Consider the following 25,552-nt stretch of genomic DNA (forward strand, 5'->3'; position numbering starts at 1 on the left):
GCGGCTTGGTTGTGAAAAAAAAGGACCAAGTAAAGTCGGCCAAATGCTTGTCAGGGACGCCCTTCTTTTTTCCATTATCAGCCGAGGATGCCCATCTCTTCAGCACGCATCAGTCCCGCCTTCGCTACGCTTCCAACACGCCCCCGTGAACTTTGGTCGTCCCCGCGATGGACTGCAGTTGAGGACGCCAAAAATCGGCTTTTGATTATGCCGATTTGGGCGACCCTGAGAGAAGGACGCCCATATCCCGATTTGTGTCGGAAGATGGGCGCCCTTCTCTTTCGAAAATGCCCCTGTAAGTCTTCTGGAAAAACAAATGGTTTTGTTCTTGAGAAAGCTCCAGGGGAATGGTTTATAATAGCACAGCCACCACACAACTGAAGGCCCTTTATATTCCAGCCGAATCACCAGGAAGGATGGTTCAGCTAGAATAACCTGCTTTGAGGACTGCAGATACCATCACATTGACTACTACCAACCAAAATTGAAAGTTTGAACTGTTTCCTTCATTTTATTTGAAGCCGATTCAAATCCTTCTAAGTAGGAAGCACATGATCCCTAGCCTTCTTGCCCACCAACATTTTTGAGTTGAATTCTGCAACAGCTGCAATTGACATAGGGTGTTCAATGGTAATACTTGGTATAAAGAATTACAGTAATTCAGCCTCCTGGTACTTGACACGTGAAAACTGTAGATGATTCTTTCTAAATAGAAAAAGACAGGGTGGGGGTCATGTGATGCCTGCTACCTGAGAGGCAGCAAGAAGGAGAGGCTCCGTATCGTACCCACTAAAAACGGCTAAAGCACAAGACTAAAAGATCCCCAAACGCTCCAAGATTGGTGAAAAGACCCCTTGGCTAGGTCTGGGGCACAACAGTGGGAGTTTGTGAGAGGTATGCCCGCAAAGTCACACAAAAAAACAGCAACCATTGCGAAGCAGGCACCAAACAATATGGCGGAGAGCTCGTCTATGCAGTCTGCCACTCCGGTCCTATCAATGGACTGGGCACAAGAAATTTCGCGATCTGTGACCACAGCGCTGGAGGATAAGTTTAATAAACTGCAGTCCATAGTTGATGAAATATACGAAAAGTTTGATTCCCATGTGGTGCGGCTCACTGAGGTGGAGCAACGGCTTTCGGCATGAGAGGACGAGGCACAGAGGGCCGCAGCGCAGGTTGCGGCAATGCAAAAAGAGGTGGACAACTTGAGAGATCGCGTGGAGGAACAAGATAACCGCACCAGAAGGAATAATCTGAGAGTAGTTGGACTACCAGAATCTAACCTGTATGAGTTCTTTTGCAAATGGCTACCGGAGCATCTGGGTATCGGTGGCTCGGGTACCTCTTTTTGCTGTGATCAGGTGCACCGCATAGGAGCACGTGGGGTCAATAATAACAGGCCCAGAACGGCGATTGCCCACTTTTTGAATTGGAGAGAGAAGGAGCAGATTTTGAAGGCGTTCTGGCTACAGAAGATGTTGGAATATGAAGGGCAGCGCCTGTTGCTATTCAACGACTACTCAGCCAGAGTAGCGCTTTTGAGAAGAGCAATGGCGCCCGTGTGCTTGACACTCCATGAGAAGGGAATACGGGTTGCTCTGGTATATCCGGCAACACTGCGCATATGGCATGAGGGGAAATCAGCTATGTTCACTGAAGTGGCGGCAGCGAAAGAGATTGCAGAGAAGTTCAACTGGGAGCGATACCAACAGCCTGGAGATCCGGGCTGAATGAGACCTAGAGAGAAAGAAGAGACGGAATGGGTCACAGCGGTTGAGAAGAGTTCTTATGAGGATATTGTGTCAGGGGATCTGTATTGAATTTATTGCCCTGTTCTACTGTTATAATTTTCTGTTTGTCTTTGGGACCTTGTGGAACTGATGAACATGAATGACTGAGGAGGGGAATTCTCCCATCCTGTTTCCCTTCTTGCATTTTATTTTTCTTTGGCGGTTACAACACAAGGGAATTCAACGTGCGCAGAATATAAAGGGGGAGCAGAGAAGAGCTGTGCAGCTCTCTGCTGATGTCCTGTAAGGAGACGTGCTCAGAGCTCCATTTGAACAGACTGCATGGTTCACCAGTGGGAGGTCTTGAAAAAAAAGTAAGGAGTACATCTGCAGGGTGTTACGCTGGGAGGGAAGAGGACCTACACTGTGATGTGTTCTTTGGTTTTTGAATGATGATCATAAAAGGGGGAAAACAAGTCTTGAAATGTTGTTTACTTTGATAATGTGGGGGGATGGGGGGCGGAACTACAGCTGATCTCGGGTAGGTGAAGGATGGGAAGACAGAGGATGAGGGGGGGAGGGTGCAGGGGGCTGGGACTTGGGGAGTGAATGGGGGATGCATGTGGATGTATGAGGAGGGGACGGGATAAAGTTTGGACTGGGGGAGATAAACTGGTTAGGAGGATTTGCATTTGTGCTGGTTTACCCAATTGAATCATGCTATTGATGGCAAAGAGTTACAGTATGGCTAGTCTAAAGATAATTACCCTTAATGTCGCTGGTATCCACTCCCCTATCAAGAGAACTAAGGTACTTTCCTGGTTAAAAAAGGAAAAGGCAGACATTGCCTATCTTCAGGAGACGCATTTACCTGCTTTGGAACACTTGAAGTTAAAGAAGGGCTGGGTGGGGGAGGTAGGATATTCATCCTATAACGCTAGGCAAAGGGGGGTAGCCATATTATTACATAAGCGATTGCCTTTTCATATTCACAAAGTGGTTCAGGATAAAGAGGGCAGGTATGTCTTGGTTATTGGATAATTATGGGGAAAGAAGCTCCTATTGTGTAATGTCTATGGGCCTAATGTATATTCTCATAAGTTCTTCTCGGAGTTGGTGGCTACAGTGGTTCCTTACTCTGAGTATTAACTTATTATGGGGGGTGGATTTTAATCTTGTAGCAGACCCATCTACTGATTGTAAGCCGGCAAAGCCCAGGGGGGGGGGGGGAGCTTGGGAGACTAGGGGGGTTAACTTTGTATCCTCTCAATTGGGGTTAGTGGATATGTGGAGGCTTCTGCACCCGCACAATAAGGAGTTCACATTTTATTCCCACCCATATGGAGTTTACTCTAGACTGGACCACTTGTTAGTGGACGTTCCACCGATCTCGAAAATCTCAAGGGTGCACATAGTAGACCAGGTTTTGAGTGATCACCAAGCAGTTGCGATGACAGTGGCCTGGGGTGATGGGTCTGGGGAGAAGACGTGGAGATTCTCCCCTGCATTGTATAATAACAGGGATTTTCTTAAATTCCTGTGTGCTAGGTGGTTAGAATATCAAAACCACAATCAGACGCCGGATATAAATGCTGGTACGTATTGGGAGGCATCTAAGGCAGTTATGAGGGGCTATATCAAAGCGTATACTGCAGGGAGAAAGAAGCGGAGGGAGGATGAGCTCTTACGTCTATCAAGGGAATACCATCAGGCGAGAAGTACCCACATGACTGAGGCACACAAGTCTGTTATGCTGCAGCTTAGAATGCAGATAGATGAACTCCTAAACTCAGTGGGCAGAATGAGATATCTACTTCCATAGGTTTTGTTTGTTTAAAAGGGGCAGTAAGGCAGGTAAGCTGTTGGCCAATTTGGTGCGACCTGTACGCAAAACGCAGATTATCTCTAGTATCAAGGATGATAGGGGAAGGATGTATACTGCAGCATCTCACATTGAACAGCAATTTGTACAATTCTATAGCTCTCTATATGAGGCTAGGGCTTTTGATGCCACTAAATGTGACGATTTTTTGTGCCATACACAGCTTTCCAGGCTTACGAGAGAGCAGTTGGCTTTGTTAATGCCCCTATTGCGGATAGTGAGATCAACGCGGGCATTAAGGCACTAAAATTAACTAAGGCACCAGGGCCCGATGGGTATGGGCCGGAATACTACAGTATCTTGGCTGACTTGGTGGTGCCACCATTGGGAGCGTGGTTTAATGGGTTAGTGAGGGAAGGCCTAAGCCTGCAGAACAATATGGCTCACATTGTACTTATACTTAAGCCGGGTAAGGATCAGGCCCAAATGGGTTCCTATCGTCCTATTCCTATAGTTAACATACACACTGATAACCCATCCGACTCATACGCTTCTCAGTTCCTCACTCTAACCTCCTCCTTCAACCTCCAACTAAGCTCCACCACCTCAACTCACCAATCTGGCCACTGTCTTGACCTCATCCTCTCCTCTACCTGCTCACCCTCCAATTTCTGCGCCTCAGCTCTTCCCCTCTCTGACCATCACCTGATCACCGTCACACTTCATCACCCTCCCCCTCAGTCCCGCCCAACACTAACCACAACTTCCAGGAATCTCCAGGCTGTCGACCCTCCCACCTTATCCTCTAGTATCTCTAATCTCCTCCCTTCCATCATGTCCTCCGAGTCTGTCAACAAAGCTGTCTCCACTTACAATGCCACTCTCTCCTCTGCTCTGGACAGCCTTGCACCATCTATCTCCCGTCCCACAAGGCGTACTAATCCCCAGCGCTGGCTGACCCCTTGCACCCGATACCTTCAATCCTGCACCCGATCGGCTGAACGCCTCTGGAGGAAATCTCGCACCCATACTGATTTCATTCATTACAAATTCATGCTATCCTTCTTCCAGTCCTCCCTATTTCTCGCCAAACAGGACTATTAAACCCAATTGACTAATTCCCTCAGCTCTAACCCTCGTCGTCTCTTCGCCACCCTTAACTCACTCCTCAAAGTGCCCGCCGCTCCCACCCCCCCACCCCCCTCACTCTCTCCTCAATCACTGGCTGACTACTTCCGCGACAAGGTGCAGAAGATCAACCTAGAATTCACCACCAAACCTTCTCCTCCTCTTCACCCTATAACCCACTCCCTCAATCAACCAACCCAGGCCTCCTTCTCCTCCTTTCCTGATATCACCGAAGAGGAAACCGCCCATCTTCTTTCCTCCTCGAAATGCACCACCTGTTCCTCTGACCCCATCCCCACCAACTTACTTAACACCATCTCTCCTACTGTCACCCCCCCCCCCCATCTGTCATATCCTCAACCTCTCTCCACTGCAACTGTCCCTGACACCTTCAAGCATGCTGTTGTCACACCACTCCTCAAAAAACCATCACTTGACCCTACTCGTCCCTCCAACTACCGCCCCATTTCCCTCTTACCCTTCCTCTCCAAGATACTTGAACGCGCCGTTCACAGCCGTTGCCTTGATTTTCTCTCCTCTCATGCCATCCTCGATCCGCTTCAATCCGGCTTTCGCCCCCTACACTCGACAGAAACGGCACTATCTAAAGTCAACTACTCTAAATCGGAAATCCTGCCCCTGTCAGGCGTAGTGGGAGATCCGCAGCTTGTGGGGTTCCCTCTGCAGCTGGCCAAGGGAGTGATGAAATATTGGGGAATTTTCCTCAGTACTAGTAATTCTAAATTTTATAAACAAAACGTGATTGATCCTCTGGACAGAGTTAAAAGGCTCTGTGATAGGTGGAAAGATCTGCCGCTGTCCCTCATGGGTAGGATAGCTTTGGTAAAAATGACTATCTGCCTCATAATCGAAAGTGAAAGACGCCTATATTTCGACCCAAATTGGGAGATGGGCATCTTTCTCCCGTGAGCGACCAATAATCGAAAGCTGATTTTCGTCGTCTTCAACTGCACTCCGTCGCAGAGACGAATAAAGATGGTGGGGGCGTGTCGGAGGCGTGGTGAAGGTGGGACTGGGGTGTGGTTATTGGCCAAGGAGAGATGGGCATCTTTAGCTGATAATCGAAACAAGAAGGGCGTTTTTGATGAGAATTTGGTCCGCTTTATTTGGACCCTTTTTTTTCAGGTCCAAGTTCCAAAAAAGTGCCCCAACTGGCCAGATGACCACTGGAGGTAATCGGGGATCACCTCCCCTGATTCCTCCAGTGGTCACTAACCCCCTCCCACAAAAAAAAACCACTTTAAAAACTTTTTTTCCAACCTCTATGCCAGCCTCAAATGCCGTACCCACCTCCATGACAGCAGAATGTGTTCTATCCTGTGACAGCCTTTCCCTGGTTCTGATGTGGCTCTCGGGTGAGTGTGACACCTTTTCTGTTATGCACACTGCAGAGTCACATCAGCAATGCATTGTGGTGGGTGTAGGGTATTGGGCTTCGTGATTCCACTAGCTTGTGTTAAAAGCTCACGATGTTGGTAGTTGGTAGGCTGTATTCCCATGGTGCTTTTTCCCCTGCTTACTGGGTCAGAGTGTGCCCTGTTTTGTTTCCAGTAGTCCATGAGATAGTGGCCATTTTTGTAAGACAGTTTTAGTTCCCTTTCATGTGTTAGCCATGTTAGAGAACTTAGTTCTTACCTTGAATTTTGCTGAAAGAGGGCATTGTACAGCATTCTGCCAGCTTTGACCTACTGCTAATCTCAGTACCAGGGAGACTCTTTGCCAGTGGGGCACAACTTCTGATCTGCAGTTAACTGTGAGTAAACGTGGCTATTCCAATAAAGGATGTTTTCGGAGAGATTAATCTTCAGGTGTCAACTGGTGTGCCAAGGTTATACAGCAGCAACAAGTCCTAGAGGCCTGCATGTATGCAGGTCCCTGGAGCACTTTTAGTGGGTACCGCAGTGCACTTCAGGCAGGCAGACCCAGGCCCATCCCCCTCCCACCTGTAACACTTGTGCTGGTAAATGGGAGGCCTTCAAAACCCACTGTAGGTGCCCCCTTCACCCCTAAGAGCTAAGGTAGTGTTGTACTTTTGTGGGCAGTGGGTTTTGGGGGAGGGGGTGGGTGCTCAGCACCTGTGGTAAGGGAGCTATGCATGTGGGAGCTTTTTCTGACGTCCACCGCACTGACCTCTAGGGTGCCCAGTTGGTGTCCTGGCATGTCAGGGGGGGCCAGTGTACTACGAATCCTGGTCCCTCCCACGACCAAATGGCTTGGATTAGGACATGTCTGAACTGGGCGTTTTTAGTTTCCATTATCACTAAAAAACAAACAAACGCCCAGCTCAGAAACGACTAAATCCATGGTATTTGGTCCGTACAAACCGTATATTCGAAATGAAAGATGGACGCCCATTTGTTTCGAAAATACGGTCTCTCCTGCCCCTTCATATACCCGTTCTCAGACATAGACGCCCATGGAGAAGGGCATTCACGTTCGATTATGCCCCTCCACGTTGCCCAAGATTTTGTATCCCCTACAGGCAGCTCCTATATGGGTGTTAAGGAGGGAAGAGCGGCTTTTTCGTTCTATTATGCGTACCTTTATATGGCGTGGGAAGGGGGCGAGGATTGGATAGCACAAATTATCCTCTAATAAAAGGACAGGGGGATTGGGCCTCCCGGACCTCCGTTTGTATAATGTGGCAGCGCTGATGCGCTTTGTATATGAAGGGGTGAGAGGCTGTTGTCGCTTTCTGCCCAGGACGGGGTTGGCAGAGTGGTGTGCCCCATGGTCTTTTTTGAATTTGTTGCATATGAGTTCCAGTAGCAATCCTCATATCGCTAGTAAATTGGGTTTCTTAAAGCCTTTGAGGAAGGCATGGGTTTGGAGAAGAGGGCTCCAAATGCGAACCCCGGATGCCTCTCCGTATTTGAGTATGGTGGGGAATGAAGCGTTCCAGGCGGGTATGGGACATTCTGTCTTTTCTAGGTGGGAGGACAAGGGCTGTAGGATTTTGGGGCAACTGTGTAACGAGGGGCAGGACTCCTTTTTTACCTTTAGCGAGGTGAAGGATCGCTGGGATATCCCAAATACCAATTTATTGCAATACTTACAGGTCAGGCATTATTGGTCTTCTTTAAGAACGAGATATGGAGATAAGTGGTCCTGGGGTCTTCTCGATCAGGTCCTTCTTAGTATTCCCAACCAGCTAAATAGCCTATCTACTTGGTATAAACTCCTAAGAATAAACCCTTGGGTGACATGGAGACATTGGCAGGTTGGTGGAATGAGGAACTCGGTATACGGGGAAAATGATAGGGGCTTTGTTTGATACATTGTTTAGGATGGTGAAGTCAGCTGATTTACAAGAAACATAATACAAGATATTGCACAGAGCATACATCTCCAAGGCTAGAAGGGCCCGTATGGGATTATGGGCAGATGATCAATGTAATAAATGTAAGACTCAGAGGTGTACGTTCTTGCATTCCTTTCTGGAATGTCCGGCCCTGATGTTGTGGAATGAAGCTTTTCAAGTGTTTACGGTTGTCCTAAAGAGGGCCCTGGAATGGGATTACGCTACTCTCCTGTTGGGGGATCAGTCCCTGCTGCTGACCCAGGGACTGACCTTACCATGCAGACGATTCCACTTTGTCTCCTTGCTCTAGGTTCGGAAGGCTATACTGCATTCATGAGTTTCTTCTGATATGGTATCGGGGGAGGTGTGGCGGGCAAAAATGAGGGAAGTGGATAAATATGAAATTCGGACTTATTCTAACTATCCTAAGTTCAATAGCCGACACTATGCTCAGTTGTGGGAATCGTGTATAGGTATACTTATTTAATGAGGTTACCTAAAGAGGTTGGAGAGGGGAGGGGGAGGGAGGGATTGATGGTGGGAGGGTTGGGGTGGAGAGGGGATGTGTGGGTTGGATGGAGTGTGAGAGTTGAGCACTGGTGTGTTATATGTGGGAGGCTGTGCGAGTGAGAGGATGGGAGGGAAGGGGTATGATAAAACTCAGTACAGAATGTATTAGCTCTGTTTTGAAGGTAGCTGCAAATTTTGTATGTTCAGGTTGTATTTTGAAGGTTTGTTTTTGTGGAACAAATTGTTTACATTTGTGTATTGAGAACATTAAAAAAAAGAAAAAGACAGGGGTGCTATATCAATCCTAGGCTTCCAAAGTCATCTGAAATACAAAGAAGATCTGAGTTGTACCTCCACATCATGCAGCATCTCTTTGGGGAACAAAGTCAGATTATCAAAATGAGAGGCCACTAAATTGTTTAATGAGCTATTTAGTCATAAGTGACCAATAATGACCACTTATCAGTAATTGGACTTAACTGGAATACAGTTAGATTCAACACTTTGATTCTCCAAACCCAAGCAACATTCAAGAGCTGCTTCTACTATTTGTGACAGCTACGTTCCCTCTCTCCTTACATCGAGAAGGTATATCTTATAACCCAATAGTGCATACCATGATAACATCAAGACTGGATTACTGTAATGCACTCTACAAAGGTTTGACTACAAAGGGCCTGCACCAGCTCTAATTGATTCAGTATGCTGCAGCAAGACTAAAAGAAGGTTGCAATTGGCATACTTCCGGTGGAGCCGGGCAGCAAGATGGCTGCTGAATTGTGAGCTCCGCTGCGCACCGAACAGAGCCCCCGAACCGAGCCCCTCCGGAGCCTTCCCAGAAACACGGGACTGTTGGCGCGAGCAGCGGGAGCAAGGGGACGTGAACGGCTGTCCCCCAAGCGATCCAGTAACTGCGGGAAGTCCAGCGATACGACCAGGAGCCACGCAAGATGGCGCCGTAAGAGGAGGCGCGGCAATAGACAAAATCGCCTGGTCCGGCAAACAGGAGGGCTGAGAACATCGCTGATCGGAGCAACGGGTGAGGCAAAGAGATAACGGAGGGAGGGCAGAGCAGCGTGCTGGTCTTCCCTTGGGCCCTGCGGTGATCAATAGTTAATCGGCCCAATAAGGGTGGAAAAAAAAATGCAACACAGCCAGTGTCGAGGAGTGCAGGCCAGGGAAACAACGTGGTGAAGTGGCAGCGTACATCGCGTGGAGGGAAATAACTCTAAATCACAGCCCAGCTCCCCACTGGGTATCCTCACACCCACGATACACGCCAGGGAAGATCCATACAGCCACTGCCTGGCATCATATTATAGCACGTGGCCTGCAGCATCCATTGTATGGAGCAATACTTGAGACCTCCAGCCTCTGGAATCACTCGTAGAGGAACTAAATTTGACAAGGAAAAACTGTCCCTGCCGAAAGCTGGCCCTAAGATGGCAGAGGCGAAACACGAGGGAGCGGGTGAGTTTACAGAGAAGCAGCTAGCCCAGATTACAAAGGCAGTGAGCATAGCTCTAAGTCCCCGATTTGACCTACTAACGGGCAAGCTCAACAACCTGGAATCAGCCATGGTTGACACTGTGAAGAGGCTGGGAGAGGCCAAAGGCCGAACTGCCGCGGTGGAGGACTCGGGGGCGCACAGAGCACAGGAGATCTCCCGACTGTTAGAACAGCTTAAATCGCAACAGGACAACCTCGAAGATATGGAAAACCGGGCACGGAGATGCAATTTAAGAATTGTTGGCCTCCCAGAAAAAAATACCAGAGAAATCACTGGGACACCTATTAGAGCAATGGCTGAAAAAGGAACTGGCCCTGTCCGACAACAATGGGGAGCTTTGCATCGAAAGGGCCCATAGACTCGGGCGCTGGCAGCAGGGGCAGCAAAGGCCCAGGACTGTTATTATAAAAGTTCACAATTATCTCCACAAGGAGGAAATTATGCGAGGCTTCCGAGCGAAAAGAGACTCCTTAGCATACGATGGTGCACCGATAAAGATATTCCAAGACTACTCTGCAGGCGTCCAGGAGCAGAGACGACGGTTCCATCCATTATGCTCAGCGCTGGTGACCAAGAAAATACGATTTATGTTGATGTACCCAGCAGTGCTGAAGATCCAACAAGGAAGTCAGTGGTGCTCCTTCCAGACGGTGCAAGCCGCACAGCAGTTTGTCGACGCGGAGATGAAAGGGCTAGAGACCTGAGCGCTGGGATTGGGATGAGCCAATTGCCATTCTGGAAGAAAAGGCGGGGGAGGCCTGCTCAATGCCAGAGGACTGGAAGCTGTGTGCCAAAGGGCCAGGTTTATATGTTATGTTTTAAGGTTATGTTAAAATGCTAAGCAGGTTGGTTAAAATGTTCAGAGGGTTAAGATGTTTACCTAACTTTGTGATGCATATGTAGTGGGGCCGGTTGACTATAATAACATTCCAATACACATTAAGGGACCTGGGGATGGAGGCCAGCATCGGGGGGGGGGGGGGGGGGGGGGGGGGGGGGGCTCGGGGGGGGGGGTTCCGGGAGGGTGATAGAAGTCCATGGACAAGAAGGGTTTTCAAAGGGAAGAAGGGAGTGGCGGGAGGGAGGGTGGAGGGGAGAGCATGGGGGAAGGGGCAGATAGAACAGGAACCAAAGGGAGAACATGCATGGGGGGGGGGGCCTTCCTTCTGGGGTGGGAGGCTCAGGCGAGAGGGGAAACACAGGCGTTAAAGGCAGAGATAGATTGGTAAGAATGAGTGGCAGTGCCGAAATACTGAGAAAAGCAGAGAGCCCCCTGGGTAAGGGCTGGGAACCAGGGGCTGAAGAGTTTATGGTAACACTGACAACCCATGACCTCCCTGTTAGCGACACACTGTAGGATAATCATGTGGAACGTGGGGGGTATTATCTCCCCGATTAAAAGAAAAAAGATCCTAGCACACTTAAAACACTTAAAGGCTGACATAGTGTGCCTACAAGAAACAAGACTAACAGATTTAGAGCATGAAAAACTTAAGCAAGGATGGGTTGGGCAGGTGATCTATGCCTCTACTGGCGACCGGAAAGGTGGTGTGGCAGTGTGTTTTCATAAACGGCTGGCGTATACAGCGGAAAAGGTCATACAGGACCCCGCTGGGCGGTTTCTCCTTGTTAAACTGTGGCTACAAGGCAGGGAATTACATTTGCTCAACATCTATGCCCCTACGCCACCAGAACGAACCTTTTTTCCCCGACTGTTGAAGCAGATGCTCCCCTACCAGGGTAAAAATTTGGTTATCACAGGAGATATGAATATGTTAATGGATCCCACGATAGACTGCACGGGAGCAAGGGGGAAGGGTGGGGAGGGGTGCAGGGCGGGTAGAGCATTGCAGGAATTTAGAAACTCTCTCTCTGTGGTAGATGTATGGAGGGCCTTGCATCTGGATGACCGGGAGTATACGCTTAGATCTAGAGCTCATGGGACATGGGGGAGGCTGGATTATATACTGATTTCGGACAACCTTTTCCAAAGGACTAAAGATTCAAATATAGAGGAAATACTGATTTCTGATCACGGGCCGGTCTGGTTCGAGCTGGAGGCTCCAGGAAGCTTCCGACCAGGCAGACGCTGGAGATTCCCTAGCTATCTAGCAAAAGATAAATCTTTCCAAAAATACTTAGTTACAAAGTGAGAGGAATTCGTAGCGCATAATAGAGAACATGTGACCAACCCTCAACTGTTCTGGTGTACTGGCAAGGCGGTGTTACGGGGAGACCTAATTGCATATGTGGTTGCCAGGCGTAAAAAGAACGCGGTTAATCTCATGCGTTTAAACAGGCAACTGCAAAAAGCTAGGAGATGCTGTGTGGCAGTGAACTCAGACGTGAATAGAGATAACTACCTAGCTATACAGGCTGCCATTAATTCTTTGCTGCATGAAAAAATGCTGAGAAATCAGACTTTCCAAAAATATAGGTTCCAGAGGTTTGGCAACAAAGTGGGAGGACTCGTAGCAAGGCTGGTGCAAAGGAAAGGGGGGAACAGAACAATTCCCACATTGAAAGACAAGTCAGGGATTATCACCAATAGCCCAGACAGGATACTTAACATTCTGCAAGATCATTTTAAGAAGTTATATACCCAGGACCAGCCGGTGGGAGTAGAAGCGATGAGGCACTTCTTGTCTAGGGCACAAATGCCAAAGCTAGAGAGTCAGAGATAGGTTATCTAGACTCCCCTATACAGCCAAAAGAGTTGCAGATAGAGATAAAGGGATTAAAGCCCTTTTCTGCACCTGGGGTGGACGGCTTCCCAGGAGAATTTTACAAAATGATGCAGCCTTCCCTGGTCGGCCCCCTGTTTGCATATCACCAAGCCGTAATTCAGGAAGGGCAATTCCCTTTACATGAAAACACTGCATGCATCTCATTATTATTGAAACCAGGGAAAGCCTCGGAGGAGCCAGAGTCATATCGGCCCATTTCCTTAATTAATGTTGACATTAAGTTACTAGCGAAGATCCTGGCAACGAGGCTAGCGAAGTGTCTGCCTAGCATCATAGGACCAACGCAGGTAGGATTTATCCCTAAGAGGCACTCAGTGATGCATGTAAGGAAAGCTCTGTTAGCTATGGCTCATTGTCAATATCAGGAAAAACCGGGAATACTGGTAAGCCTGGACGCGGCCAAAGCTTTTTGACCGGGTTGGCTGGGATTTCCTATTCTACATGCTGGAATGGGTGGGGCTCCCAGAAGGGTTGAGAAGAGCAGTGCATGCCTTGTATGCCAACATGCAGGCGCATGTCACGGCAAATGGAGGGCTATCACGGGGGTTTGGGATGGGCCGTGGCACGAGGCAGGGTTGCCCCCTCTCCCCCCTGCTTTTTGATTTAACGTTAGAACCACTGCTTCGGTTTCTGAACTCTACCCAGGAGATTAGCGGCGTGCAGATGGAGGAACATGAAGTGCGGACCCTAGCATATGCGGACGATATTCTCCTGGTCCTGACAAACCCCAATAATCGCTAGAGGCAGCCCTAAAAGTGATTCAAGAGTATGGATTAGTGTCAGGGTTCACCCTAAATCTCAGTAAGTCGTGCGCCCTGCCCCTGGAGGCCACCATTCGAGCGAAATGGAAGGGGGAGTTCCCCCTTAAATGGATAGATTCAAAAATGAAATACTTGAGGGTAGTTATCCCAATTAAACAGTCTTCTTTATATAGGGATAATGTAGATCCACTTTTAGATATGACAAAATGTAAATTATCAATGTGGAGAGAGCTCCCCCTTACCATATGGGGCCGCGTGGCTCTATTTAATATGATGATTGCCCCGCGGTGGCTTTACATATTTCAGCAATTACCCCTTTTCTTGAAGTGCAGGGAGGAGCGGAAGCTGCACAGACTGATACAAGATTATTTATGGCAGGGGAAAAAGCCTAGGATCCCATATCAGCAGATAGTGGCCCCACGAGATGGAGGGGGCATGGGCCTCTTAAATATTAAGTCCCTAACTGTAGCTTGCTCCATGCGACATATCAACGACTGGTATAGAGGGACCTCAGATTTTTCTTACACAGAAGTGGAAACAGTTATGTTCCCGGGAATCCATTTTAGTCACCTGCTTCATACTGGGGATGCCCTTCCTAAAGATGCTTATAGGATTCACCCATTGCTACGGGCGCTTAGAAAGACATGGAGATGGATGTGCAGACGACATCAGCTCTCAGCCCGTGTAACTCCGTGGTTGTCCATATGTAATAATCCAGCCTTCCCACCAGGACAAGGAGGTGGGAATAGTATATTTGGCTCATATCATAACAGAGGAGGGTCGACTGCACCCCTTCTCAGAGCTCCAACAAAAATACAGGATCCCCTCAACAAATTTTTTTGCGTATTATCAATTGCAGCACTATGTTGCCTCCCTAGAGTCGACGGATTTAACAGATGATGCTGTGGAGGTCCTATCGGAGGGCTTCACTCTGGGAGCGCAGCTCTCAGTCCCTTTGAAATTTCACCATCAACAACTGAAAGACACCACCGCTGAGCTGGACTTCTCCAGTTTGGCCGCGGAGTGGGCCAGAGATCTAGACAGCGAGGTCTCGGCGGATGATTGTAAGCAGTTTTTGAAAACCATACATTGACAGAGGCTGTCTATACCACAGAGGGAGAGACTATATAGATGGATACTGAGAACACACATATCCCCCTATAGAGCGTGTCGGGCGGGACTTGCCACGAGCAGGGCCTGCCCGAAATGCAGACAAAGACCAGCCACATTGGGGCATATGTTCTGGCACTGTAAATATATTGGACGCTTCTGGCGGAGAGTGGTGGAGGCAGTAGATCAAATGTGGAATTGTACTTTAATTTGGGATCCCCTGTTTTTATTTTACATCTTTAAATATACAGCGGATCCCCCAGCGGGATTCCTAGCATTTATAAGAGTAGCGATATATTTTGGAATCAATGCTATCCTACAATTCTGGAGACTCCCTGAAGAGCCCCCTTTGCAGGTGTGGCGATCACAATTGTTAACGCAGATGCGAGTGGACAGATGTGGAGTCGCTGATTAGGACAGTATAGCAGGGTAACCCTTACAGCAAAAGGGAGAAGCCTCTTGTTAAATTTCTAGTTGGCAACTAGGGGCTATGGCAAGTAGAGTGGAGGGAGGCCATGGGAACATTGAGAGAGCCCCAGTTGGAGCCATACTATGCTGATGCCACATTTCCTGATTACAGTGTGCTGGGATGTCAGGGACATGTAAGGGGGCACTGGTACTCACACTCATGATGGAATACAGATGTATGGTTACCTGTTAATTCTACTGCCAAAGAGGGTGGGATATGGGAGGGGATGGGGGAGGGGGGGCCGGGCAGGAACGAGTGCCATAAGCATATATGATAAACGGTATGTAGTGCAGGACAGTATGCTTGTTAATTTGATACAATACATTTTTGTGAGACTAAGACACAGGGTCACAAGAGCCAGGGCCCTGTGCAGTTGATGACATTAGAAGGTATTTAGTTATATGCAGCGATTAGGTGGGGGCACAGTGGAAGGTGTCCTGCCGGACATTACGCAACACATTTCATTAGACTAGGTTTTACCATTACAGGAATGTAATACAGAAACTTGCTGTGCTGTGCTTATGGCATGCTTGTGACCTGGGGGTTGGGGGGTGGGGAGAAAATGAAAAATAGAAAGAAGACACATGCTTAGATGTTGATCAGCTGAGAAATTGTTCTGTTTGGTGAAATGTGTAATCTGTTACCATCAATAAAAATGATTTAAACATAAAACTGCATGCACAGAATAGTACTCTTGCATGGGTGTATAAGCACATGCAACTCTGAGTGCCGATACAATTTTTAATGCACAAAATGGTAAAATTATGCCTTACCTGCTGATAATTTTCTTTCCTTTGGTAGCAGCGGATGGGTCCGGGGGCTGGTGGGCTGTGTCCGTCTGCCGGCGGGTGGGGGTGGGGATTGCGGGGCTGGGGGCGGTGGTGCCGGATGGCCAGCTCCTCCTTCGCCTCAGTGCATGTCTCATCACAAGAAACCAGGAAGCCTTCCTCACCAAGCATACAAAACAGAAACTTGTCAGTCTGACTTAACAGAAACCACGACTGCGATGGAGTCCTCTTCAGTGGTTTCTGTTCTCTTTCTTCTTCTCCTTTTTCTTTTTTTTTGGAAACTAAAGACCAGGACAAGAACAGATAGGCAAAACAAGCACGGCTGACAAAGGACGGGATCCTGGATTCATCTGCTGCTACTAAAGGAAAGAAAATTATCATAATTTTACCTTCCTTAGCGTATGCAGCAAATTAATCCAAGAACTGGTGGGATGTACCAAAGCAATCCCTAAGTAGGGTGGGAAGTCGCCGCTCCCCAAGACAGAATCACCGCTGCAAAGGCAGCATCTGAATAGTGAAAGCACACCCGTTCCGCCCAAGAGGTCGATAGTAATCTCGTGAAACGAGCCTGCAATGCCACCAGCAGGACGCAACCTTTCCAAAAAATCCACAAAGTACCTGCAATCCAACGAGAAAAAAATCAGATCAGACCAGAGGCTGCCGTCCCAGGGCAAGAACCATCAACAAAGAGAAAGAGAAGATCTGAACGCTGAAAAACATGCAACATCTGCGAATACCGGAGAACCCTCTGAACATCCAGAAGACGAAGAGCCGTGTACTCCACGTGAAAATCCCCCTCCCGAAAGGAGGGAAGAAAGAGAGGCTGAAAAAGACAAGCTAAACCACAGCCGGAAAGAAAAGAAGGAACCAAAAGTAGGGTCACTCCAGACTCACCAAATTGCAGAAAACACAGCTTGGCATGGCTGCGCTAAAACTTCAGACACTCTGCGTGCCGAAGAATTGGCGACCAAGAACACTGCTTGTAAGTTCCTAAGTGAAGCATTCTACAAAGGAACAAAAGGAATCTGAAGCAATGCTCAGTAGACATGGAGCCCCAAGCTAGACTAGGAGAATACGAACAAGGTTTCAGGGTGAAAAAGGTCATAGCAGTGGAGGAGCAAAGCACTCTGAAAGAAATGCACCACCTCCAAATGCAAGGTCAGGCCCTTCTGCAACCCATCCTACAGAAAGAACTCAATCGCTGAGGAACAGATGCCTGCAATGAAGACCACCACCTGCTGGAGATGGAGGTGTGCTGGGGTGGGGGGGGAGGCTGGCCATCTGGTGTCGCTGCCTTCGGCTTTGTGGTCTCTGTCTCCGCCTGCTGGTGGGTGGGCGCGGCCCGCCGGTTCTTGGATTCATCTGATGCATAAACTAAGGAATTAGCTGGTTCTAGCACAGCCACATATGAACATAGATTGGGCGTGCTCTGCCATGTTAGCTTGTATTTATCTGCGCACATTCATTTGCATACCATTTGATTACTGCACTGGGTGCAAACTCTTTTTTACACAGGCATTAGGAAGCCCTGTGCTAAGTTTTAGCACAGAGCTCTAACTTTCTGCATCAGCCCTCAAACCAGTCATGGCTCTCCTGATATAGACAGCCTTTTATTTTGTTCAATGTTCTTCTTTTTACAATAAATGTAAATAAACTTATAGAATCTTTTAATCTCAAAAAAAAAAAGAAGGTTGCAAGTGACATGATTACACCACATCATTTTTATAAAAACTTCATTAGCTACATAACTAACTTGTTAGTCTCACACACACACAAGGGGCTTCACATACTACAAAGGAAATGTTTATCTACTCCTACTCTAGCTGTGATCATATTGAACCATCTGTCGGACCTGATGTGCACCTTTCTTTAAATTAGTCACCTTACTTTCTAACTCCTCTTACTCTCTTACCTATCTATATGTTGCATCTTTGCTTATACCCTACACTGTCAATTAAAATGTTCTATTACACATTTTCTTGACATTCTAAGTAGTATACTATGCCATACTTTGTATTGGCATTTGAATACTGCTGTAATCGTCTATTGCTCATGTTTGATGTATTCTTACAGCACAATGCCTTGAGTAAATTCCTTCAAAATGGCAGTAAATACCTGTGCTTCTTTTTATGCATATTCTATAAAAAGGCAAACGTAAATTCCAACTTGCGCACCCAAAATGGGGTTGTGGTCATGGGAGGAGCGTGGGTGTGTCAGTGCCATTAATCAAATGCATGCATATTATAGAATTCAGGCCTAAACGTGTAGACAAAGGCAAAGGCATTTACATTAGCTTTTCACTGGTGCAAATGGCTGCGCCAAATTCTAGGCGCATCTAACCAGCATAAGCATATTCTAACAACTGTGCCTGAATTTAGTTGTGGCTTAGAGAATACATTTAGGTGGGTCCATCAGACAAAGCTAGGTATAACACACCATATATAGAATCAGGTCCAACGCTTAAAGTTTTGTATAACAGGCTCCGTACCAGGAACTGCAGCTACATTTAGGCATGACCATTTACACCAACAAAACTTTGTTATAAATCTCAGTGTCCGAAACTAGGCATGGATCCCCTTTATTGAATAACAATGCACATATATAAAAGGAACGCTCCCAAACCTCCCATGACCCTCCCATGGCCGAGCCCCCCTTTTGGGGCCCACTAACAAGTCACTAACACTGAATATCAGAAGATAGCCCTGCAAAAATGAATTAAGCCAGAAGCCATTTGTGGTTGGTAAATCATTTTGAACATTGATATTACAGTGTTAATGTTGCTCACTTTCTAGCAAATAGATGAAAAACAAAAGAAAGAAAAGGGATGAGGTATATAGGAAACAATAGAAGCCATGTGCTTTTTTTTTCATTTAGTGAGATGAGTTGAAATTATTCTTCGCAAAGTGTCTGTATACTGTTCATACTGATTCTGATTTGTAGCTGGTTGATGTGCATCAAAACTACTTCACCATTCTAAACTTCAGGATATTATAGAGCAACATTACCTGCTGAAGTCTGAGGTATAGAGAATTAATGAAAGGATCATGCACTATCCCAAAATCAATGCTGTTTATGAGATATTGAGACAATGTTCATCCTTCCTCAGATATGGACAACTGTGTGAAATGTCGAGAGGACTACTGGCCCAATCATAAGAGAGATACTTGTATACCAAAACTGATAATGTTCCTGTCCTATGAAGAGGCTCTTGGGATGGCTTTGACTACCAGCAGCATTTTCTTCTCTCTTATCAGTGCAATCATTCTGGGAATCTTCATTCATTACAGAGACACACCTATTGTGAGAGCCAACAACCGGGACATCAGCTATATCCTCCTCATCTCCCTTATGATCTGCTTTCTATGCTCTTTGATGTTCATTGGCTGTCCTGAGCCCGTGACCTGCATTCTCCGTTATACTACCTTCGGGATGACTTTCTCAATCTCTCTCTCATCTATTTTGGCAAAAACTATCACTGTGGTTATGGCCTTTCATGCAACCAAGCCTGGAAGTAAGCTCCGGAAATGGATGGGTTCCAGGATCTCATATACTATAATACTTTCCTGCTCTCTTTTTCAATTTACTCTCTGTCTCATCTGGTTGTTTACTGCTCCCCCATTCCCATATCATAATATGCAATCAGAGATTGGGGCAATACTAATTGAATGTAATGAAGGGTCAACGATTGCATTTTACTGTGTTCTGGGTTTCCTAGGATTTCTGGCTTCTATCAGCTTCATCACTGCATTCTTATCAAGAAATCTACCGGATAGTTTCAATGAGGCCAAGTACATTACTTTCAGCATGCTGGTGTTCTGCAGTGTTTGGATAACTTTTATCCCAACATATCTGAGCACAAGAGGAAAATACATGGTAGCAGTGGAGATATTTGCCATACAAGCTTCCAGTGCTGGACTGCTGGGATGTATCTTTATGTCCAAATGTCGCATTATCCTATTAAGGCCTGATATGAATAGCAGGAAATCTGTAACAAAAAACAACTAAACTGAATATTTGTTTTTTTTAATTCTGTGCAAGTTAAAGCTATGCTAATTCAAATTTGTGGAATTATCTTTGATTTGGATCATTAATTTAATTTGGGGGTGGGGGATTAAGAATTAGGTTCTGGTGTCTTTCCGGGTGATTTGGCTTATACATTTCTTGGGCTGGAGGAAGGGAGGGTGGGGAGGAAGATGGGTGCCAGGAGGGGGATGGTGGTATTAAAAGCACATTAAAAGTTATGTGGGTCCTGGTCAATATCCAGTCAGAGTCTGCGCAACTGTTTTATGCAGGCTCTGGATTAATATTGGCCGGAACCCGCATAAGCCCCAGCAGCCTTCCCCACTACGGTTAGCACTTTAAAAATGCTGTCCACGGCAAGATATCAAGGGGAAAATGTCTTCAAACAAAGAAAGGAAATTCTTATTCTCAGTTCCCATTTTCCATTTAAATCAAGAGAGTAAATCTCTTATGAAGGTATCAATGATAGTAGTAGGTGAAAAGGAAAGAAAAAAAGAGATTAGCCATAATAAAGTACAAGCCGTGGTGTGCTGGATCCGACTCTCACCAGCTCACAAGAGCCGGTTGTTAAATTTTTTGGCATCTTGCAAGTCGGTAGTTCTGGGATTGCGAGCCAGCTTGCTTCTCCTAACCCCCCCCCCCCCCCCCCCCGAGCTGAAGGGTCACAGACTCCCAGCGTATACCTGGATTCTTCAGGGCAGGAAAGATCCCCAGTCTTTCCCGCCCATTGATGGCAGTGACTCTCCTGCAGCCGCATCACTCTTTAAAAATGGCTGCCGAGACTTCCAGGGGCAGCCTCATGAGACTTTCACTGAAGTCTTGCGAGGCTGCCTTTAAGTCTCAGTGACCATTTTAAAAAAGATGCGGCTGCAGGAGGGTCAACACCGGCAGTGGACAGAAAAGACAGGGTATCCTTCCTTGCCCATTGATGGCAGTGACTCTCCTGCAGCCGCATCACTCTTTAAAAATGGCTGCCGAGACTTCCAGGGGCAGCCTCATGAGACTTTCACTGAAGTCTTGCGAGGCTGCCTTTAAGTCTCAGTGACCATTTTAAAAAAGATGCGGCTGCAGGAGGGTCAACACCGGCAGTGGACAGAAAAGACAGGGTATCCTTCCTGCCTTGAAGACTCCACTAGACCACCAGGGATGCTGCCTTCAAGTATGCGCTGGGAGTGGGAGGGACCCTTCAGCTCGGGGAAGCGGGGAGAAGGTCTGTAATAGGTAGGTGAGGAGGATACTGTAAAAAAAAAAGAAACATTTTTTTAAACTGTCGCTGGCTTGTGCATAGGGATGTACACAGAGGAAGTATAATAAGGGAATAACTTTTCACAGGTAGAGTAGAAATTTGTTATAAATCGCAATCAGTGTGTCATTTGGAGGGACTGGATAAAGGGACACCTAACCCTGTTACTGGTGCAGAGATTTTTTTTTCTCCTGGTAAAGGGCTTCTAGAACAGACATCATTTTATGGGAATCAGGTGCTCAGCGTTCAGAGTTCCTATCTATTTATTTACTTATTTATGGTACTTTATCCCACACTAGTAAAAGAGGCCCGTTTCTGGGCGAAATGAAACGGGCGCTAGCAAGGGGATTTGAGGGAAAGGTTTCGAGTGTCCACACCGACTGTACCCCCTTTCCACCCCGATGCAGGTCGTGAATACCGCTGTTCCCCCCTCGTGTCCCGACGACGCACCTAACATACCTCGGGAAACAGGATGAGCAGGTTTCGTTTCATCGCGTTTTCGAAGGTCGTGGTGGGCGCCATTTGTGTATCGCTGGCGCACTGGGAGGTCATTGTGAGGCAGGGGATTGCGTCCGCGACGTCGCACGTTCAGCGAAATGGCTCCACCTGCCTTCCTGTTGTTCCTCTGGCTGTGGTCGCGATGTCACGGTTTTCGTGAAATGGGTCCGCCCCCGATGTAACAAGAAATGGCTCCACCTGCCTTCCTGTTGTTCCTCTGGCTCTGGTCGCGACGTCAAGCTTTTGGCGCAATGGGTCCGCCCCCGACGTAACAACGTTGTACGCGAGGGCGTGACAGACAGACAGAGGCTTCACCACCATGAAGTTACAAACCCTTCACGGAAATGGCAGGAGCTTGTGGCCTCAATGGAACGTTCAGGTAGAGAATTATGTCTGGAAGGGGCGTGGTTGGGGGGCGTGGTTGGGGCGTGGCTGAGGGCGTGTGTATGAGTGACAGTGAGAGTGAGTGATGCTGACAGGCAACAACAGTACAGGGCTTCAGTGTTTCCCTGCCACACTGTGAGCTTCAGAATTGGAGGTGAGCATTATTAATATAGATTAAACATGAATTAGATTGGAACCTGGGAGCATTTAAAAAATGTTTTTCCCGGAAAGAGTAATGCATTGTCCCCCCCCCCCCCCCCAAGCTCTCTCCCCATGTATAGCCAGCTCTGCAATTTGGGGAAGGGGGCGGCGCAGAGGTGGACCAGGGAAAGAGCCTGTTGATAAAAATTTACCAGCACACCACTGACTACCATAGGAGCCGACTCTGTGGGTGCTGTGGGTGCTTGAGCACCCCCAATATTGAGAGAATTCCTTGTATGTGTCCAGGGAGGAGTTATTTCCATTGGGCTTAGCACCCCCAATAATTTTGAAAAGTTGGCTCCTATGCTGACTACAAGAGACCGGAAAAGAAGAAGACAGATGACAATATGTGAAAAAGCTAAGAGAAGCTGGTAAAGTAGTCAGCAAAACAATTGAAGGAAAAAAAGCTAATACAGTAAAATGGGGAACAAGACATTTATAAAGATATGTTAATGATAGGAGGAAGTACAAAAGTGGCATTGTGAGACTCAAAGGTGAAAGAGAGAAAATATTAGAAGCTGATAAAGATAGGGTGGAATTACTTAACAAATACTTGTGGTTTGTATTCAAAGCTGAAGGGAAGGGAGCAGGACTGCAGAAAGAGACTTGTTTATTTTCCCTTCCCCAGTATGTGACTCGGTTCCAGTTCGGGTGTGAGTCCTGCACGCTTGGACTCTGCACAAGTGGGTCCCCATTCAGCTGTGAGGCCCGCCTGAGTGGTCTATCTCCCTTTTCTGGTGGTGCTAGTTTGTCTTGAGTGTGCGGGGCTTTGTGGCTGGGGTTTGCTTAGCACCTGTTTGGTCCACTTTGGACCTTGGCCAAGCTCCTTCCTATGCCTCAGACTGGGCACAAGGGCTCACGAACAGTTTAATAAAACAAAATAAAATAATTATTTTCCTTATTACCCATTCCTTCAGGCCATACTCAAATAGGGAGTGACAGTAGAAAATGCAAGGTCATTGTTGATGTGGGCCAAACTGAAGTACAGCTGCCTGCAACATCCATGAAAATGCCCTTAACAATTGAAACAGAACCAGTTAACAAGCTTTCAGTCAATGGTACTAAGTGGTGAGAAGAGGGATGAAGTGGCAGAAAGGTGAGACTAGGAAGAGAAAACCAAGAACAAAGAAAGGATCATTTTCAGATTTTTGTGCTTATGGTTTGAATGTATTAACCACGCCCCACAATTGAACAATCGAAGAATCACTGGGTGGGAATGTATAATATTGCAAATTGAGCTGGGTCGGTTTTGGGTAGCTGCTGGCATCTGTTCTTTTGTTCCAAACTTGCAGTCACTGGGGTAAATATGGTATTTCATTAGAAGGATGAGAAAAGGGGAGGAGGTTGTGGAAGCATGGAATAACATGAATTGAAAATTTCCCTTTTAAAACTTACTTTCTCTTGGCAGCTCTGATAATGAAAGGGGTTATGGTCAGAGATTAAAGTGAGGGTGAATAAAGAGTAGCACTGTTCCCATTCCTCACAAAAATTAAAAATATTATTCCCCCATTATATCTCACAGCAGGTAAAAATGGTGGGGGCACTGGGCTATATGCGTCTAAAGAAGTAGTACAGCAGCAGCAGGAACTGGTGGCAAGAGACAATTGATAATTTGGAGGGAGGGGGGAAAAGGACATGTGAAGGGGCATTTTCAAAAGAAACGTCTAAGTGTGAATTTGGATGTTTTACAAAGACGTCCAAATTCTGAAGTGGGGAGAAGGTCTTAGGAACGCATAAGTCCCACCTCGAACATGCCCCTGATGCGCCCCCTTGAGATTTGGATGTCCTTCTGAAGGACTTTGGAAAAAGATGTCCTAAATCGGGTTTCGATTATACCCAGTGCTTTTTGTGTAGAAAAAAATGTGCCGGTACTCATTGTGGGTGGGGTCACCACATATGACCCCAACCCCTATTATAACCACACCCACATTAGCCACACCCCTTTTACCAGCCATGGCGCATATAAACAGACATCGTTGAAAATATTACACTAGTATAGGAGAAAAAAAATAACGTGATTTTTTTTCATTATAAATAATTTCTGTAAGCTGTTACAGCTCCAGTATACCCAGTGCAAAATAAGACAGCAGATGTAAATTCTCAAATTGGACATATTCCAGACACTAAAAATGAAAATAAAATGACTTTTTCTACCTTTATTGTCTGGTGACTTTGTTTTTCTGATCATGCTGCCCAGTATCTGATTCTGCTGCTATCTGTCCTCTTAACTCCATTTCCAGGGCTTTCTTTACTTTCCTCCCTTCTTCTTCATTTCTTGCCATACATCCATAAGTAAAAACTGGGTCCTCCGCAGACTTGACTGTCCAGTGAATCCAGCTTCTGCCTACTTTCTTCATTCATGTGCAGTTTTTCTCCTCTCTTCCTTTTCCCTCATCTCATCTCCTTCCCCACTCTTCCCTCCATCCATGTCCAGCAGCCCTCCTCCCCCTGCCCCCCTCCATCCACCCATGTCCAGCAACCCCTCCTCTTCCCCCTGCCCTCCTCTCCATCCACCCATCTCCAGCATTTCTTCTTTCTCGCTTCCCTCTCCTCCATCCACTCATGTCCAGCAGCCCTCCTCCCCTGCCTACCCTCCCTCCACCCATGTAAAGCATTTCTTCTCTCTCCCTTCCCTCTCCTCCATACACCCATGTCCAGCAACTTCTCCTCTCCCCCCTGCCCTCCCCTCCATCCACCCATGTCAGCAACCCTCCTCTCCCCCTGCCCTCCCCTCCATCCACCCATGTCCAGCAGCCCTCCTCTCCCCCTGCCCTCCCTTCCATCCATTGGAGCCGACTCTGTGGGTGCTGTGGGTGCTTGAGCACCCCCAATATTGGAAAAATTCCTTGTATGTGTCCAGGGAGGGATTATTTCCATTGGGCTTAGCACCCCCAATAATTTTGAAAAGTTGGCTCCTATGTTTCCATCCACCCATGTCCAGCAACCCTCCTCTCCCCCTGCCCTGCCCTCCCCTCCATCCACCCATGTCCACCGACTCTCTTCTCTCCCCTGCCACCCTCTCCAGCCACCCATGTCCAGTGACTCTCCTTTCTTCCCTGCCCCCTCCAGCGATTCTCCTCTCTCCCCTGCCCCCCTCCAGCCTCCCCTATCCAGCGATTCTCCTCGCTGCCCTGCCCCCTCCAGCCCCCCCTACCCAGCGATTCTCATCGCTCCCCTGCCCCCCCTCCTCCAGCTACCCAGGTTGTCCAGTGGATTCTTCGGGGCAGGCAGGAAAGATCCCCAGTCTTTCCTGCCTGCTGCCAGCGCTTACTCTCCCATGGCGCTACTGCATCGTTCTTCAAAATG

At 47.3% G+C, this 25,552-nt stretch overlaps 1 protein-coding gene across 1 annotated transcript in view; it reads left to right on the plus strand.

The window, feature by feature from the left end:
- The window catches only part of LOC115464411 (vomeronasal type-2 receptor 26-like), a 35,369-nt gene extending 15,464 nt beyond the window's left edge, over nt 1–19,905 (plus strand). The window contains exon 4 of the mRNA XM_030194792.1: nt 19,007–19,905. Within this exon, the coding sequence (XP_030050652.1) occupies nt 19,007–19,905 (899 nt within the window). The remainder of the gene's footprint in view (nt 1–19,006) is intronic.
- The last annotated feature ends 5,647 nt before the right edge of the window (nt 19,906–25,552 follow it).

This window comes from Microcaecilia unicolor, chromosome 3 (genome assembly GCF_901765095.1).
Source record: "Microcaecilia unicolor chromosome 3, aMicUni1.1, whole genome shotgun sequence".
NCBI lineage: Eukaryota > Metazoa > Chordata > Amphibia > Gymnophiona > Siphonopidae > Microcaecilia > Microcaecilia unicolor.